At 36.6% G+C, this 20,093-nt stretch overlaps 1 protein-coding gene across 3 annotated transcripts in view; it reads left to right on the plus strand.

Moving 5' to 3' along the window:
• TMTC4 (transmembrane O-mannosyltransferase targeting cadherins 4) overlaps window positions 1-20,093 on the plus strand; it is a 52,632-nt gene that overhangs the window by 19,877 nt on the left and 12,662 nt on the right. For all 3 annotated transcript variants that reach the window (XM_013174438.3, XM_048072681.2, XM_066986237.1), the window contains 6 exons: window positions 5,109-5,206; window positions 7,316-7,408; window positions 10,620-10,781; window positions 11,540-11,742; window positions 13,375-13,546; window positions 13,631-13,762. In XM_013174438.3, coding sequence (XP_013029892.2) covers window positions 5,109-5,206; window positions 7,316-7,408; window positions 10,620-10,781; window positions 11,540-11,742; window positions 13,375-13,546; window positions 13,631-13,762 — 860 coding nt within the window. The remainder of the gene's footprint in view (window positions 1-5,108; window positions 5,207-7,315; window positions 7,409-10,619; window positions 10,782-11,539; window positions 11,743-13,374; window positions 13,547-13,630; window positions 13,763-20,093) is intronic.

The raw sequence follows: 20,093 nt of genomic DNA on the forward strand, positions 1-20,093 counted from the left end.
TCCCCTGAGCCTCCTCTTCTCCAGACTAAACAACTGTTAAACATTTGGGCCCTGATTTTTTTTCAAGTGTGTGCCCAACTGTTCATGTTTGAATGCATTGGGAGGGCAGAGTTGCATGTGGAAAATATATCCTTTTATTCTTTTAGTGGGCAAATGAGAAACCATAACTTTTTTTTGTAGAATTAGCACTAAATTTTGTTTGTCCATGATAGTATAATTTAGGGTTAGATGATCACTCTACTGTAGCCTCTATGTAATGAGTTTGAGGTACTTGGTGATGTTTAGGAACGCCATTTGCTATTGTAGTTTCATTATTAAGTGAAATGCTGAGCTGCGCTGCAGTAGTATGTACATTCGGAGAATTGGAGACACACAGGGAGATCTCAGGCTTAAGTTAACTCTAACAATGGATTCTTGCTTTATCTTCTAAGGCTAGGGAATTCTTCCTGCTCTTTATAGCAATGCACTTAAACATGCTTAAATGACTTCTTGAACTGCTCCAAGTTTTCACCTGGTTACACCCTAAGATGCTCAGTTGGCTTTGAGGGAGGAAGTGCTGAATGCCTAAATGTCTGACTTGATAATTATTGTTCTGAAGTGGTTGCTATGTTTTGTTTTGCTGTTGCTAGCTTGACTTTAAAGTAAAACTAAGCTTGGTACTCTATAAACATGTAGTATTTTTCTTCATATCCTGAACTTACTAGGAATTTGTATTCATTGACTTGTGGATTTAGGACAATGTGAGATAAGGTCTCTCAAAAGAAGGAGGATTAGCATCTAGGAAGGCAGGGTTGAGGGGTACCACAGTAAGCATATTGCTCATAAATTTAGGATCAGTTGACTCCACACTGTAAAACACTTTCCTAGAGCAATTCTGCAAACATAGTGCTTGTACTTGAGTCCAGCAGCCTGCGTGGAGGAGCCCTCAAGGCTTCTTCATGTCTTACACAGGTATTTCTTTGGATCCCCTTGACTTTCAGACTTAACGTACTGGTGAAGTGGGGTCACTGAAACACCCTTTTTTGTTGGTATAGAAACAGTGTATTTTTCCAGCTTAAAAAAAAAAAAAGGCAAGTACTCTGTTTATTTGGCGTGCTCACAGTCTTGTCCATCTGTTAGAGTGGCACAATGCCCACTCACAATATGGTGTACCAGTTTCAACTAGGTGCAGGTGCCAACCAAAGATTGGTTTCATTTTCTAACACAAGATTTTTCTGGTGGGAAGCAGTGCCGTATTAGAGAATGTGCTTTGTTAGACTGATTACTTCTGTTGGCATGTGTGTATCTTATAATAATAATTAGCACTTATGTAGTGCTTTACATTTTCAAATCACTGTTAAAAATTGCTTGAAGACATTGCTGAATGCCAGTCTTTTGTATCTATTTTTCAGTCCTAGTTTAGTACCAAGATTTCTGCAGTGAGGATATGGGGGGTATTTGTGCATATTGACCCAGGCAAAAGCACAAGATAAAATATTCCTTAATTAAAATTTTCTTTATTTGAAGTTTAATCACAAACTGATAAATTTTTATAATATTACAGTTCTATGTATGACTGTATTGACTTTTTGAGACTGCAAAAGAAAATAAAGGAACTGAGGTTATGGTTTTGGGAAGGAGATCGTGATGCTTGTTTCTCATCTTTTAATGAATGTATCTATGGAATTGTGGGGTTTTTTTGTTGTTGTTCTTTACCATCTTTTACTGTATTTGAGGGTTCCTACATAAGCTTGGCTACACTTTACATGCTGAGACATTTCTGGCATCTGAGACTTGAGATGTTCACAACACAAGTCAGTTTCTGTACAACTTTGAACGTGTGCCTATTGAATAGCATTTGATTATGACTAGTGTAATAAATAATAAATTGAAAGGAATAAAATTATAATTGAAATTATAATTATAAACAATAAATTGAAAGGAAGACCCAATCCAGAATGTATTTTCCCATTTTGCGCAGTGGCCTAGAGTCTTCGTGTAGTTTTACAACTGTTACTTTTATCCATTCTATAATTTCATCCATCCCCTATTATTTCTTGCTTATTTCACACTGTCTCCAGTGGCATTCTCATGCCTTCCTGTAGTCAAGGTTTACAGGTTTGCTCTCATCCAGAAAGCCCTCTTTGCTCTCCAAGTCAAAAAACTATACTTAATTTGATTTAAGTAGCTGTAATATGTCTTTGGAAAACAACTAATCATATCCTTTTGTTTTGGAGACTCATCTAGAAAATACTTTGTGTATTTTTTTTCTGGACAATTTCAACCAGTCAGCTTGGCTTTGATGCTTTAGCTTTACTTTTCCTATCTCTTTTACCTTTCAGTAGTAGACATGCAGGCATGATGGGGTTTTTTGGTTGTTTGTTTTTAACTCCAAGCTTCTGGAATTTCATGCATTTTGCATGATGTCTCAGAGGTAACAGTTGAGATTACTCTGTGGTGTATAGGACCTGTTGGAGTAAATGTAATCAATTGCTGTAATTTAAAACAGATTAACTTCCCTGTAAATTCTGTGTTGTTGTTGTTCACTGTTCTGCTTCTATTCTTGCTCCTTTCCTGATGATGTTGTGTAAGCCATCTAATTGCAACTGACCTCTTTGTGAAAAATGAAGCAAAAAGGCACAGAACACTATTTTCTTGGCAATGTCCATTTTCTTTCTCATTGAGTATTGGAATAACTCCTCTTTTACATAAATTGCCTTTTCTCCTTTTATGATGCGGCTTTTATGAATTTCATGCTGTATGAGTGCGCTATTGTTATACTTGTCCTTGATAATTTGAACTTTCTTTTCTCCCTGTTGCTTCTCACACTGCAAGTTATCAAAGCATTTGTGAATCACTGTGCTGGTGTCTCTTTGCTGTATATACTTCCTACCAACTTCCATGTTAACATAGTCTTTATTTGTGCTCAGACATCCCAGCTTCTCTCCTCCAGAATTTGATTGTGGGAAGAAGAACCCTCTCACCTGAAGAAAGTATACTTCAGTAAACTCAGTGAAGTCCATTGACTTTGTTCAATGTTCTCCCTTTCACGCTTACTAGGAATGAGTGATTGTTATTTTGTCATCACAGTCAATTAGCTTGCCTTCTATCTTCACCTCCTGCCAACTAGTTTCTTTCTACCTTATATAAAAAAAAAAAAAGACGGATTTCAAAAACTGGATGAGCGGTCTTGTGTTGCAGGCAGTCTGAAGAGTTGAAGATCTTCAAGGGATGTATTTAGGACAGATTCCTTATTCTTAGCAAAGCTTATATAAAGAATTTTGAAGCTCCGTTCTCCATGAACTGTGTGCGTATTGCAACCCTGAAAACCCTCAGCTCTGTATATGTGATGTGAATTAGTTTCCTCATTGCTTTTTTTTTAGTTACAACTAAAACCTCTTTAGTTTAGCCATTATATATTTTGTATTTCCATGTTTTGTTTTGGTATTGGAAGGTGTATGACTTCTTTCCTTCAGGAGCCTTTCTTTTCAGTTTATAACATCTGCACCTCCAATGTTAACTCTGTCCTCACCTACAAGGAAATAATTTGGGATGGAGGGAGAAGGAACAAATGCCCACTAGATTTTATTGCAATGAATTTCAAACATCTTAATATTCACTTTGTTGAAGCTTTAAGTCTTCGGTAAGAAACGAGTGCTTCTAAAACTTGTTCCTGTTCTTCAAATCTTCTGCTGTCTTCTACAAAAGAAGTGCTCTGCCTCAAAATGAGAGAAGAAGCCAATGAACCAACGTCAGTAGATCCTCAGACACTTGTGATGGTTCGTATCTTACTTGTCAACAACTTGAGTTAGTATGCTAATTTCCCTTTATCATCAGTGAAAAGCAATAGCTGCTTCTCTGAACTGCATTTAAGTAGGTGACTAGATCCCTAAAGGGTTCTCCTTCTTTCAACCAGTTAGAAAGGAAGCCTCATGTTCTGTTCTGTTCTATTCCGTTCTGTTCTCTTCAGCTCTATTCTCAGGTGCCTCCTTCTGGTGAAATAAATCTTACTTCTTCCATTTGCCCTCTGCGTAGACGATTATTGCAGTTCTGTTTAAGTGCTGAGGGTCCAACCTGCAGTAGGAAAGAACTGCTCTAGAGATCAAGGAGAATAAAAAAGGGGTTCAGTCGATGAATATAGAGTTCAACTTTTGTTTTTTTTTTTTCACATGGCAAATGATTCTTGTGATGCCTGTAGAGCTCATGTTGCTTGAATCAAGAAACTCTCTCTGAATGAGCTGAGTGTTTCCCTCTGTTGCTTGCACCTGTGGAGTAGAGGTTGTGACAGACATGTTTTTATGTGAAGTACCCGTGTACTGTGTGTGATAGTACCTTGGCTGTAGTCGAGCTTATTGTTATATCAGTCTCAGAAATGCCTGCTTGTAGTCCCCAAACTCAGCTACATGGTGCAGTCTTTAAAGACTTTTTTTTTCTACTAGAAGCTGTAGCTACTCTTGATCTCTTAACCCCAGAGTTCCTCACCCTGCTGTAAAACTGCAAGAACTAACTGCTTCTCTGATCAGATGCTGAAATTATTGAGCTTCGTGGCATTCCACAGCAGTACTAATGAAATGACATATAGCACTTGCTAAATGTAGCAGCCCTGGAAAAGCAGCTCATTGTGCCTTTGTACATTAGGCTACTGTTAACACAGTTTGTGTGTGGTGCTGCTTCATGTGTAACCATTAGAAAGAATTTCTTGTTCTTGTGGTAGCTTGGAGGAGAGTGGCCAGTAATGATAGAGCTGTAGCTAAGGATGATAAATGAGTCTAAATATTGGGAATTAACCTTTTCAGATGATGAATTGTGAAAACTATGTGAAGCTTCTGCCATTCTAATTAGTCTGGCTAAGACATCTAGCAAACAGGGAGATTTCTAATGTCTCTGAGAATAGAAAATGACTGCAATAAAAGGACAAATGCCAGCATATTGCAGGAGGTGCCCAGTGCTTTTCAAGTCTGTAATGCTTTTCAAGTCTGTGTATCCAGATTTTGACTGATATAAAAGATTGTGAGATTAAATGCTGGTTGTTTGTTTTTGTTTTGCTTTTAATTCTAACTTTAATTTGAATTTCTAACTTTACCTTTAAATGTATAAACCTAATGTTATGGCATGCTTTATTTTGACAGATAAGGAAGGACATCATTTTTCTGTGTTCTGGGTGCTGGTGAGTGTTCTCCTAGGTGCAGTAGCCATGCTGTGCAAAGAACAAGGAATTACAATACTGGTAAGAATCCTCTTGTTGACTGATTTTTGACCTTAGCATCTGTCAGCTGCAGTTGTAAAGTATACCAGGATGAATCTTCTCCACAACTAATTTCGTGAACATCTTTTTGTTCTGTTCAGAAAACTAGTTAATGTTGACTAAAAACAGTATTCCAGTAGAGCTCTCTTGATTGTATCCCAGCCAACCTGCTGGAATTTGTTTTATCTTTTGTAAGCAGTTTGCATGTATCTGTTAACTTCTTGCAAAATTTAAGATTCACGGTGTTAGTTTCACTGTGTATTATGTTCATTGGCCTTGATTTTGAATGTATGATTGTTGAGGTAGTGGGTCAACAAACATCTCTCTGAAGTCTATGAACAAAGACATAACTGGAGGAGACTGTTTTTAGAAGCTCCACCCTCTTGCTTTTTTTTGAACATTCCTAATTATAAGTAGGGTAATTGTTTATGTATTTCTAATACTGAATCTCTTCCTTCCATCTCTTATGTAAACAGCCTATGCAAACAGATGTACTTACTTTTCATGTTCATTTTACTCTTGGTTTCTATTACTGAAGTGAAGATAGTCTGTTTTGGGTGATCCAGTAAGCCACCTGTAATGCTACATCAGTGATTTACACCTTTTGCATAGTTGTATATCTGTATAAGTGAATCTGATTTGTAGCTTTAATTGACGTAGATAAAGCAATCAGAAGAATTATTTGCAGCAAGGACCTTCTCAGCCTTAGAAAAAATTGTAGAAATTACTGAAAACATCTTGCTGTAGGACATTATTTTTTGATAGACACTCACAGGCTGATGTATTTTTCAAAGGTATCTGTGAGGAAAACAGAAGTTGTCTTAAAACATAGTGTGATTATTTCTTCTAGTGGTATGAAGTAATTATTTGAGCTAGCAGACAGAATTGTTATTTGATCTGGATTTTCTGTTTGCTGTTGCATTGCTAGGGTGATGATATTTATCCTTGAGTTGAAGGGTAAAGGTCAGAAGGATGAAGGGATAAATCGCACATTAAAAAGATTCCTTGTAGGCTGATTGTATTTTTCAGCAAGATTCTTGCTTTCCTACTTTCCCAATCTTCATGTAAGTGAGCCATAAGCCTTGTAACTGCCAGCTGATCTCTCTATGTGGAACCATCCAACTCTCCAGCCTATCTTCTCTTTTCTCCCTTTGACTGTTGAAAAGAGACTTATGGCCTCCCAGTGTCCTCACTCTTTGCCTTGCCAGGTGATATTTTTACTGACTTTTTTTTCCCCTTTTAGTTTACAGGACATTGAGGTAATTTCTGAAGGTATTAGGATGTAGGCTGAGTAGTCATGAATTGTCATGGTTGGTGATTGCTGGAACATTGAGGTTGGATTTTACTGGTGACCTCAACAGAATTACCTCATTGACCTCAAAAGAATTACCTCTGGATATATTTTTTGTTTCTGTGGGGGAAATATGTGCAAGTATAGTCTAGCAAAGAGCTGAATATCCTCTAGTTTTATGTGTAGTGGCTGATGTTACATAGAACTCTGCTTTTCTTTTTCAGCAACTTCCACTGTGTGTATTGATGTAATTGCAAGAAAACAAAGCCTGATACCCATGTAAAATCTTTCTCAGCCTTTGCTTGTTGTGACAATTTACGTACCTTTTAATATTTTTGGAACCTGTCAGTCAAAAGATACCATGCTGCACAGCAAAAAATAAATAAATAAAAGAAGGCTTAAAGAAACTCCACCTTACTTGGACAGAAGCCTTACCTCTTGACTGCGGCATTTACACTGCAGAACATTTAGGCAAAAAAACAGCAGACAGATAGGTGGTTCAATGCCGTTGTAACCATACATACAGGGTGTAGCTTGCTGGTACGTGGTATCCCTGGTATATCAGATGTAGCAGGAGCATACACATTACAATGATGTGATGGTCTGCTCATCTGAGCTCAGGTTGTTCATTTCTTATTCTGCCATTGTTACTAGCAAGGTACCTATTATCTACTTGTTTGAAATCAGAATTAAGATATATGATAGCTCATGGTAGAATTGGAATATAAGGTGCATTTCTTAAAAATTGGTTTTGGGTAGCTACTTCATCTTATGTTCTTACTTCTGTTTTGGTTGCTTAGGGTTTGAATGCAGTGTTTGATGCCATGGTGATTAACAAGCTAAATGTTTTGGAGTTCATTCAAAAGTTACTACGTAAAGACAAGTTATTGGAGGTGAGTCCTTAAAGGTTTTATTCATTCTTGCTATTCAGACAGTCATGTACTAAAAGACAAAGATAAAACTTCTGGCAGTTCTGTTTTTGCTGAGGATTAAAGAAAAATGAGAGGTGTTTTCAGTCAGCTAAGTAAGGCAATGGGCTGTGACATCTTCTCAACATGAGTGGTAATGGAATAACGTTAGAAATGCATTGAATACAGAAATCCATTCCATGCTTCTCTCAACATTATCTTAAAAATGTGGTGTGGAAGAGCTGACTGCTTGATGCACAAGTTCTGCAGGGTCAGAAGCTAGAATATGAGCTACCAAACAGGAGACAGTTCCGAGTAGCCTGGAAACTTGAAAGTAAAAATATTTAAGCACAAATAGTCACTAAGGATTGAATTTTTGACTTTTGTTGGTACTGCTCTATCTAATATTGGCTCAAGTGGAATGTAACACCTAGTATTTGTTGTGAGATTGTGATCATAAGCAAATCACAGAAACATTCATCTTTAGGTGAAGAATTGGTAACAACCAAATAAACAGCCTTCTAGAACATCACTGCTGTTGAACAGCTAAACCATTTGCCTCTCCCGTGCAAGCTTCAGCAAGGCAAAGGAATATTCATTGGAGCTTGCATTGATCAGTGGTTTCACTGTAGACAAGTCTTGCTCATATTTCTGAGTAACAAGTCCTACGGGACTTTAAAATTCCTTCACAAAGAGTGAAATGGAAATGTTCTTGAGGAGCTTTGTGAGGAAATCAGTGAAATTGGAATCTCTAGAACTGAAACAATAGATTTAGGCAAGAATGGCTGAGGGATGGAGGAGTACTTAAGGCAGCAAATAAGAATGCTGAAGAATTGAGTTGTGTAATGGGACTAATATTGACTAGCATGAGGAAAAGGAGGAGTCAAGAGCTGAAGAGAATTAAAGCAGATCAAGTTCAGAATTAAAGTGTTGGAAATGTGTCAGAGGTGAACATTTTTTGGAGGATTACTCTTGAAGCATGAATAGCTCAAAGCATTGTGCTTCTGTTTTGTGACTTTTAAACAGTGATGTCTGGGTGAAGAAAGTGTTGTCTTTTTTTCTTATTTTAATAGAAGTAATTAATTTTAGCTCCTACCAGCTACAGAAATCTGTTCTGGTCTTTTCATTGAATTGTGTTTAAAGTTTGTTTTGTTTTGTTAAATGTCAGGTCTTAAATTTTCTTACTTGCAGATTTTTTTCCTCTCGATTTGAGAGATTAGTTTCAGTTTCATGCCAGATGTCAGTTAACTCTAAATCAAAGACCGTAAGACATACGGTAATGCTTCTTCAACTTTTTAAATTCTGCTTACTAAGAGATTTTGTGATTTGTGAAATGTGGCCTTTGAGGAGCTACATGTACTGTTAAATGAAATGAAGTCTGGGATAAGAGTTTTAGTTTAGTTATTCTGTAATAAGACATAAATTGTCACTATCCTGTTTTCCTTCATAGCACAATTTTGTTCCAAAAACAGTTTTTAGGAATGATTTTCATTGTATTGACTTCGGTTGCTGAGATGTGCAAACTGGAAATAGCCATTTGAGCACAGAGGCTAGCTTATGTAAAATCAACAATACAAACTTGTTTCCGTAGGCATTCAATTAAGTATTTTATGATGACTCCGTTGTCAGCTACAAATATTAAAAACCCATCTGAATAATGCTTGTAAACTTATTTTCCTATCATTTTAGAGAATAAATACCTTTAGCCAGGACGTTGTTGGATCTCTTACTTTATGCAACAAGCCTATTTTTTTCTTAGACCTCAGAAATAAGTAATATTGATCTCCTAAATAATTGCATATTGCAGTCATAGGTAATAATAATCAGCGTGTCAGCTGTTATGGTGAACATACAGAATTGATCATGTATAACTATCAGATAGGTTTTTAAAGATAATAGAAATATATCAAATTAAGGAAGGAAGGAAGGGATAAAGGAGAGCCAAAGGTGGAGATCACATGACCATATTTTTCAGGATCCAGTCAACTTTTACATGGAAAAATCCACAGTTTATCAACATTTTCCTCTTCCGACATGTTCAGTGGGGAGGGAAGTGACCCCTCATTTCAGAGAAACTCTCACTTTTGATCTTCTGCATCTCTGATAACTTACTGAGGCTGCATAGGTTAACTTCGGCCATCAGGTTTCAGGCAGCTCTAAGGGAGCCCTACAGCACTGTAACACAGGGACTGGGAGAGAAGCTAGGTCCTTCACTTCCCATCCGAGTTAACACTTGCTAGCTGGGTAGGGTGCTGGAAGACTGGGTTTGCATCTTGAAGTTGTGACGTGGGTATCATTATAGTTCATGATTTTCTTTCCAGTCTCTGGAAAAGGGTGAAGAACCTCTGTGGCACACAGCGGCGTTTGTTTTTCTTTGGTTGTGTTTTTTTCATTTATGAAACAGGTGCAAGCATGGAGAAGAAGAGTTACAATTCATAGGGAAGAAGCAGAAGTTTGTAAAATTTAGCTTCTATGACATCACTTTTCTGTGTGGACTCAGATTTCTTGCTTTTAAGTGAATTGCTTTCTTTAGACCCTAATATGTATGTTATAAAACCTATAATGTAAATTAACTGAGTTAATACTATAGATAAAACAGGATTATTTCTTTTATAGCTCCTGGATAATTTTACCCTGACCAAAGTGATTTTGGTGCCTGTGTGTCATTGGCTTTTTAATTGCATTTGATTGTGAAAAATTTATTTTTTCTTTTCACTCAGCTTCAAGTTGTGCAGTTTTCTTGCACTCATGTAATTTTACCCCTAAATAGACCTAAGTGGAGAAAAACTTTTGGTGACAAAAGGTCAATCAGAGCGATTTAAAACAAAATTCATGGGAAAACTGTCCTGCATTAATGAGTTTAATGTGGTGTATACTAACAGCTATGTTCTTCACAAATTCCTTGTCAAAAATTGATGTGTGAAATTATATCAACTATAAAATTACTGAGGATTTGTAGAAGAGAATTCTTCAATAAGTGTTCTGATTGATAATGAAATGAAAATGTTGGCAAAAAATATTTTGCAATTAATTGTAGTAAAGCTTGAGACCTTTCCTGTAACTGCAAAAGAAAGACAAACGTCAATTGACAGCCTCTTTTTTCTGAGATGGCCACAAAAAAGATGTGAATATAGCCAGGATGAGAAAAAAAATAGTTTGTTTTTATTTCTTATTATTTTTTCTTTCTTTCCTGCAGAATGCTGGGCTATTAAGAAAGGGGCTGCTTTTCAGGATAACTCTTCTGATGTCTGGAGGGGCTAGTATACTTTATATCCGCTGGAGGATTATGGGCACGGGGCCACCGGCTTTTACTGAAGTAGACAACCCAGCTTCATTTGCAGATAGTCTGTTTGTGAGAGTAAGTTATGAAGCTGATTTTTTTTTTTCTGGCAAGCTCAGAGCATTTGTCTTTGTCATCAAATTAAATTTTCTTTTCTGCGCCTCAAAGAAACAATAAAGCGGGCAGTCTAAACATTTTGAGTTGTGTGATGAGTCACCTTCCCTTGTGAAGACTTTCTGCAATTTGAAGAAAAAAATATCTATATATTCTTTGCATTCAATTTAGCATGCTCTGCACACATTGAAGTACATTTCCATTTATTCACTACTTGTCTCATGCGTGCAAGGGTTTAGCTTTTGCTGGGTTTCTTCCTTTTTCCACATACTGTATTTGACTCTTCATCTGTTCTTTCACAATTGAAGAAAATAGCATAAAGTTCTGGTCTGGTGCATTTGGAGTATGTATTGGCTTTATACCTCTGACTGTATTAAATATGGCTTTGGAGATGAAGACTGAAAGAAAGGTGTTGTCTTTTGACATTTCCTCCTGTTCTGGGAAATTATTCTTTCTACATGTGGGTATTGGTTGCACAGTATAGAACTGCATTTCCCTGCTCTGAATAGGAAAACCACGTAACTATATTAAAAATAATAATTTCACAGCTATAAAGTAAGTAAATATATAACTAGATGTAGTATAACAGTATTTAAGGTCTCTCTTTTTGTATAAGAAATATTTTGCAATAGCAGAAATGATAGAAAACAAGAACTAAAGTTTCTCCCCCTCGCACTTAAGTTTAGTATCAAATAAATGTTTGTTTTCTTTTTGACTGACAGGCTATAAACTATAATTACTACTATTCATTGAATGCATGGTTGCTGTTATGTCCCTGGTGGCTGTGTTTTGATTGGTCAATGGGCTGCATACCTCTCATTAAATCCGTCAGCGACTGGAGGATAATTGCACTAGCAGCACTTTGGTTCTGCCTAATTGGCCTGATATGCCAAGCTCTGTGCTCAGAAGACAGCCATAAGAGAAGGTAAGAGACAGTGATGAATTTTAAACGCCCGGACAACTTGAGTACAGTATTATTTTGTTAAATTCAGTACTGATAATTTTAACAGTTCAGTGGAACCAGTGTCTAACAAATGCAGTTCAAATAAATATTTATAGCTGTCATTACAGTTCATCCCAATTTGGGCCCATCACTGTACACAGGCTAGTGGGACGCAGACTTAGAGGGGGAGGTATGGATGGCTGCTTTATTTTTCTCCTGAAATGGCATTTTGAGATCCTTAACACTGTAGGTGGTAAAAAGTAATCTCTGCTCAGAACAGAATAGTCTGCTGTTGCCCTTGCTTCTTATAAGTCATCTCCTTTAATCTTCTCTCCTAATAATGAAAGAGAGGAGATGTCTTGAAAGGAGGTAGAAATACTGGACATGCTATTAAAAAAACAGAATGCTGACCATGAGGAAACAACTTGTAGTTTAACAAAAGAAATTAAAAATTTGCTGTGAACTATTGTCTTAAGGTCTTCTGTTCAACTTTTGTAAACTTTTGTCCATTCCTATGGGTGTTATGTATAATTAATTTCTCAGCTCTTTAACATTTTTCAGCAGCTCAGTCATAATGATGTCATCCTGTTTTTCAGAGTACCGAATATATTCTTTTTATTTCTATGGTATTCTGTAATTTTATTTCTTTCCCTATGTCTCCCCAAAGGCTATCATCCCACTATACTTCCTTTCCTCTTTTCCCATAATCATTTGCACAGGTAAAACCATTCTGAAGGGGGTTTACACTTGTTACAAGTGTCTTCGTGTTTTCTTTTAAATACTCACTAAGCCAATATTGCTGAACAGGTGTTGGTGTTTTTTTTAGTAATAATAAAGACAAAAGTAAAGTGAAGGCCAAGGACAATTAGGGAGGAGAAGAGACTAAGAAGTACCTTACTCTAGATTTGTCATTTACATTACAGTATAGAGACTTATTTGTAATAAACTGGAGTAGAAAACTACCATGCCTGTGGCCTGACATGGACATAGGGTTCCTATTCTCAGTTGTCCTAAGTTTTCTATAGTGCATAAAGAGTTACCTGCTGAGCGTTACTCATTCCTAACGTAGATACCTGAAACAGGGAAGATGGACTGCCTTCGAGAAGTGCCTCTCTCCAATGACTGTGGAGAGTGTAGATGAGTAACTTTCATGTGGTTAAACACAATGGATTCTGCTATTGATGTCTTTGTTAGGAAAGACAACACTCTCAGTAGGAAACGTACCTAAGTTCTTCTTTAAGTGAAATATATTTTTTTCCATGTGTTACTGCCTTATTGGTTCCAAAACTAGACAGCTTATATTGTTAGTTTTTTTGCCCATATATTTTTAATAGGAATTACATAATTAATGTTTAATGGGTTGATTTTTTTCTCTGGAAGCATGAACACTGCTTTTCTGGGAATTATAGCTAGGATTTTAAAACTCCGTGATAGAAAGAAGTGTCAAAATGTTATTGAAACATAATCTGATTTTGTTATTTAGCTCCCAAGGGCTGCTTTTGAATGCTCTGCTCATGTGCACGTCTTTCTGTTTTTTAATAAAGTTTATATGTTGAGTGGAAAAGGTATTCTATTAAACTTTGTGGTTAATTTGAGAATCTTTCTTGTTTGCAGAATTCTTACACTGGGACTTGGATTTCTTATTATCCCTTTTCTTCCTGCAAGTAACCTGTTCTTCCGTGTAGGATTTGTTGTTGCAGAGAGAGTCATCTACCTCCCCAGCATTGGCTATTGTATTCTGTTTACATACGGATTTACTCTCTTGAGTAAGCAAGCCAAGAAAAAGGTACTATCAAAACAATCACTAAGGCTGATGATGAAGTGCTTCAGTTGAATGGTTTGGTTCTTAACTTGTTTCTCTTTCTTTAAGAAAATTCTTGCTGTCGCAGTACTTGGAATCTTACTGATAAACGTTATGCGCTGTGCGCTTCGCAGCAGTCAGTGGAGGTCAGAAGAACAGCTTTTTAGGAGTGCACTGTCTGTGTGCCCTCTCAATGCAAAAGTAAGTCAGTTGTGGACTTTTAATCTTTTTTTTAAGAAAACATTTTGAATTTTGGAGTGGGAGAGGTCGTGTGTAATTGATGCATTGTAGTATAGTAGACCTCAGTCTTGATTGGGGCAAAAATATGACATATAAGACACCTAAATTATGGTGTTAAAACAGTCAGTACACAGTGCACAGTCAATACCAGACAGTGCAAATTACAATTTTGTATTGTTCTGAAATTGTAATTCAGAACTTGGGGGTGGGAGTGAGGAGGGGGAGGAGAAAGGGGAATATAATTCAGGAAAAAGCATCCAGTCAAATCAGATGTGCTAGGAAAATCTCTTAAAAGAATTGTATGCATAATTGCAGATTATTACAACAAAATATCAAAGAGGATGTAAGTAAGTTGAAATGTATTCACCTGAATAATTCCTATGCTATGATTTTAGAATCTTCTTTCTGTACCTCCCAGTGGTGTGTATAGCCAGCACAGCTAAGGGAGAAAGAAGCATATCATCTGTTTAATTGCAGGACATGGGGTAAAATCTTTGCTCCTACTTCCACTCTTTAACAGCGGCTGAATGAGCTGGGTAGTCTTCAGACACAAGCAATGAGGAGAGCTGCAATGTCCCTTGCAAGTCTTAGTGAGGGAAAAAGTCAGAGATGGGACTGGGTAAGCTGTTTCACTGCACTGAGCATCAGTGTAGCATGGTAGACTGAATTTAGCCTGCCATTAGAGGTGAGCTCTGCAGCAGTCCTTTGATAGCTGAGACTGGGATCTGTTGGAGTGTACCACAGAGCCCTGATGTTGCCTGAATTTTAGGACATGCTATCTTCAGTGAGCCTCAGAATAGGAATCCACAGCTTGTTAATAACAACACACAGATGTTTTGAAAGATTAGATTTCTATAACCTAGAAAATACAGATCAAGATACAGAGTTTAAACAGCCAAGAAACACTCAACTTTGTGGAGGGAATGATAAACTTAGCACATATCGGAATACAAATAGGCATCAGTGAGCTTTAAAGTGCATTTATGATCAATATTTACAGCATGGTGATATCTTTGAATAATCTCAGATTTCAATACATAGAAAAAGAGCTGTAGTATTTTATTGTGGCAGTGGTAGGCAACCATCTCCTTTTTAATGATGACCTCAGTGTATCTTGTCTTCTGAATGACAAGCGCATACTATAAATGGAGCAAATGCAATCTGTTTCTTTGTGTGTAGCTCCATCCATCTGCTATGGCAAGAGTACTTTAGACAGATCCCCACTCTGCCCGTGCTCCAAGGTCCTTGGACACAAGCCACGTCTGGCTGGGAAGCTGTGTAGCTGTGTTCGCACAGTGCTGTGCTTGAGCCGATAAGCTGTGTGCAAGCTACTGAACTAATGCAGCTGGTTCGAAGCCAATGAGTGTACAGGGAAAATGCGCTTGTGTTTGACAACACTGGGCCCTCTAGACATGCCTGGACTGTACTGCTACTTGCGACAGCTTGCACAAATGGAGAGCATGGTGATGTGTATGGGGAGGTTTTTATAGACTCGCATTCCAATTTTCTTTAAGGAGTCTCTTTGAAATCACATTAGTAGGGAACTTCTCTAGGCAAGAGTGTTAGAGAGTCCATGTCTAAAAGCCAATCTTTTTTTTTCTTCATGGACTTCAGTCAATTTTGACCAAGATAAATGCAAAAATGGAGCTAGGTTCTGTTTTGATCTTTTCTTGTCATGAAATTGGAGACTTCCTTTAAAGCTGACTCCACAGGACTTTTTATTGGTCCATTTATTTCAGTGCAAGGCTGATGCAGACCAGAAGATGAATGTAGATGATAACAAGTTTTTTATTATTTTTCTTGGAGCATCTTTAATATGTGTAAAGTGCTCATGCTTTAGTTCTCCTATGTAGCAGGGTCCTAGAATCTCCAGGTGTTTCCCAAATACCAACAAAAGCTCCTAATTCAAGCTTTGTAGTACAGACCTTCTGAATTCCAAATCGTCTGTATATGAGCAGTGTAAAATAAATTTATCTTGATTCTAAATAGTGCATTCTCTAATTTCAGACTCACCTTCTTTGAATATCTTTCTTAGATACAGGTGTGGAAACTACAATAAATCATATTCTCTGGCATAGTAGCAAATCTACCTCCTTCTGATGAATGCATCTGGCTCAAGATGGTGAAATTTAGTATCATTTTCGATAAACATGGCCTAGTAATTTTGGAGTGTGTTGGAAATAATCAGGTACCATAATGAAGTTACAGAGATTTTTGACTTTAAGTTCATGGTACAGAACAGTCTGGCAGCTCTGTGTCTAAAGAGAATCTGTTGCATATTTTTAAATATGTGTGTGCATTTATTTATTTGAGAGAGAAAGGAGCATGTTATAGCTGTGTCTGGTAGTATGTCACTCTTGCTTGGTCCTATGCTTAAGTCGGTTTGAAAGGTTGTTAGACTGTATACAGTGTATAGTATACATTTTGAATACACTTAACAGTATTTTGCTTAGATGAGCAGAAGGTGCCTGTATTCCATTTCTATTTTTTTTTCATACAGTATAGGTTCACTGAATTCCTGGAGTTCAATGGTTGTAAGCACTAGTGTGAGTTAGACCCAGGCCTCTTTTCTCTACTAAGTAAGATTTTGTGAACGGTTACATAGACAGTTTCCACCTGATATGTTAATAATGTATTACAGGTAGTTTATAAATTTGGAATGATTCCGTGCTAATGGCTTAGAAAAGTCTCACTGGATCTAATTCAGAATCTTTTCATTGATGTCAGTATGTTGCAAGTTAATCCTGGAGTGCTTTGTTGAACTACTGGAATATCTAATTACAGGCTATGATGAAAGCCTACCTACAGTTTTGCCATATCAGACTACTTACTGGCTTGGGATTCATCCCCTTAGCTTTAGACGTCTACATCTGAGCAAGCCAGATAGGCTCCCTTTATAACTGGGAGGAGAAACTGTCCCTTTTAGCACGTTTTATCGTCACCTTGAGCTATATGACTGACACAGGCCAGAAGGACTGCACCCTGTTTTGTGTGTTTCTTTCCAATGATTCTGAAAGAAGTCCTGACAGCTGCCTCAGATGTGGATGCATAAGGTGATGTGAGATTTTGCCCTTCTACTGCTGTTCGCTATTTCTAGACATTGCTGTATTGCTCTTCACTCTCTGAGCTTGGTACGCATTGTTTCCTTTAGATTTTTGAAGATTACTCCTGAAGATGTTCATCTTGTTGGCTTTTTCTGCCCTGCAGTAAGTTACTGTTGGAAATGTCAAGTTACTTTTTTCTTCCCTCTTAGCAAAGCCAGGGCAACTTTTCAGAATCCAGAGATGGTTCTTATTTCTGGATGACTTCTTTTAATTATATAATTAAAATTTGCAAGAATACCATTAAATACGTGAGAAATAGTGATCATTCTTTTTTTGTAGATTGGAAATAGCTAAATTTAAATGTAAACAGTTAACATTCTCCTTGCCACCAGCTTTCCTTTACCATATAGAATTTAATAAAAATGATTTTTAAGAAAACACTTCAGTAGCAAAACCTCTGAAATGCTGAGGAAGGAAGTTACGATACTCTGAAAAGAATGTGCTACTAACCGTTCTTTGTTCTTAATGTTTCATGACAAACTTATATCTCTGATAATAGTTTGCAAAAACAAGCTGTTCTAATACTGAAAATGTACAACGGTCTTGAGACTTTTTCAATTCTTGGGCTAGGCTGTGGTGCCATGGTTATGTTAACTTTAAGTATGGCATGCCTGTTTAGATAACCAACTTTTCTCATGGGGTATTTTTAGTACTTTCCTCTTTCCTAATTGCCATCATTGCAGAGAATGCTGTGTTGTTGTTCATCCCTGAGAAATGTTCATTTTAGAGCTATTACTGTAAAGTAATTACCTGTTTAGGTTTGATAAAGGAGCAAGTGGGCATAATGTAATGTGTCATTTCCAGTTAATATCCATCATTAATGCTCATCTAAAAATGAAATGGTATATCTGCTTTTAAATGTTTAATCAGGAAAGGAAAATCCTTTCCCAGGTTGTCCTGGGCAGTATCAATCAAAGGCAGAAGAAACATCTCTCTAGAGATTAAATTTAAAACATCACACTGCCCCCCTCATTTTTAAAAGGCAGATTCTTCCCTCCCACTGGCATATGGAAAGTGTTTGTCCCCACGTTGTGCAGATAGGGGTCATAGGAGAGAGCAAGGAGAATTACAGCCTTGTGCTTAGCGGAGGGCATGTAGATCGTTGTAACCCTGGTTGAGGGGAGTAGAGCAAAAGGCTCATCTTGGCAGCTCTCTCTAATGGCAAAAGAAGTGAGAGACATGGCTGTTCAGCAAAAGTAACTTGCACCTTTCAAGTGATTCTGTATGCCTAAAAAAACCTCCTGACTCTGTTTTATTTAAAACTTATTGCATTTAAATATATATAGATATTTACTGCATATTTACCCATTGAAAATTATCTCAAAAGCTCTTTTTGTCATTGTATATTTATGTTAGGCTGAGGGGTTCTTTTGGTTTGCTTGCTATAATTTTTCTTCTCTTACTTTCTTTGTCACCAACATATTTAGAGGAGCTAAGGCTTCAATTTGTCTTGAAGGGAAGCTAGGAAACATACATACAACAAAGAACTCTTCATTTTCAGGAGTATTGTTTAGAAATATCATTTCCTTTCACACAGAACCTGTATCTGAGGACAGAAGAAATACACTGTAAATAGTCTTGTTATTGGTTTTAATACTGTAATATATCTTTCTAGCTCAGTTCACAAAATATGTATGTACACTTAATATTTCATTTGATGTTTAGACTTTAAATAATTGATATCTTTTGGATTTTTGCAATACACACAGTTCTGTTTACATGAGAAAAATATGCTTTCCACTGCTGCTTTAGATGGAAATGGATGTTAAGAAGCTCCACACTTTAACAAACTGAGGAATAAGTAGAATTAGAAAGTGAAATGCTGACTGGTTGTTCATAACACAAGATAGCTAAAACATATTTTTTTAATTTTTTTCTTGTATGCTCTGTCCTCAGTCTTTTAATCAATTTTTTTCTTGCAGTAATACTTATGATTTTTGTAAAATGTAAAACAATAAGAAGAAAGAAAGGCACTCAAAACTATTTTAGAAGAAATTGAAAGTAGTCTTAGTTTGCTGATACTGAAATGTGAATTCAGGTATTTTAGGGGGTAATATACATTATTGAGGGAAGTCTTCCTTGATTTTTTTCTGTTTTGCAACAAGTTATCTTGTATCTGGGAGCACAGCAAAATTTAATAACCTAATTTGCTCTAGATAGTTTTTGAGTCTGTAAACTTCAGTATATATAATCACAGCAATCCAGTCTGGTAAGTATGTTGTCATAGTGTGCTGAAAGATTTCCTGAAGAGATGATACAAATAATACTCAGTCCTAAGAAGCATTTTTCAAGGTGTATCATTTTACTGTAATGACTCATTGGAAAGCAGTGCTATTCTATTTTTTGTCACAGTCAAGTGATCTTTATAAATGGCTATGCGTTGATATAAACGTACCATTCTGTTGCTTCTTTGGAGCGGACCTTGTCATATTTTTATGAATGTACAAAGAAGTCCCTGGATTTTTATTTAATTTTTTTTACTTGAAAGCTGTACTAGAGCTTTTATGGGATGCTGAATTTGTGTGCCTTACAGCCTAAGGAGCTGCTTCTGTGAAAACTTAGTAAGCCTTACAGCATCTTTGCTGTCTTTAAAACCAGTGAAACTTTTTCACTTATTCTAGAGAGTATGGAAATTAGTTTTAATTTGACTTGTGGGTGGTATGTTACAGCATAGTCACGATCATATAGAGGTGGAATTCAACAACTAAATACTATAACAGATTCAAGCATAATTGTGTGTGTTGGATCAATGGGTCCTAGGTATTGTGCCAAACACAATGAAAATTAATCCTTTGGACACATGAGATGAAGTACTGTTTTGACTGTATAATGTGAATTAGAGTTATCTAGATGTATTGCAAGCCTATATTTATGTACTTCAGTCTGAAGTAATTTCAGCATAGTGTTTTTGAGGAGATTTAAATCAGATTTTTGAGATATGGAAAAAAATAGTGTGAGAGTTTTAGATGAGGCATACAACGTAATTTCAAATAGCAAGGTAATTTATGGAATGAATTCTGGTCTAGTTGCAGAGAAGCCTATTTGCAGCACTTGGTGCTCAAAACACTTATTTCTAAACTTCAGTCTTCCTTTGACTAGGTAATGTAGTCCTAAAGTAGGATACGAAATGTCTTCCAATTAAGATTTTTTTCCTGAAATTCCTACCTAATCCTTTAATCCTTATCATA

Source organism: Anser cygnoides, chromosome 1 (genome assembly GCF_040182565.1).
Source record: "Anser cygnoides isolate HZ-2024a breed goose chromosome 1, Taihu_goose_T2T_genome, whole genome shotgun sequence".
NCBI classification, from domain to species: Eukaryota; Metazoa; Chordata; class Aves; order Anseriformes; family Anatidae; genus Anser; species Anser cygnoides.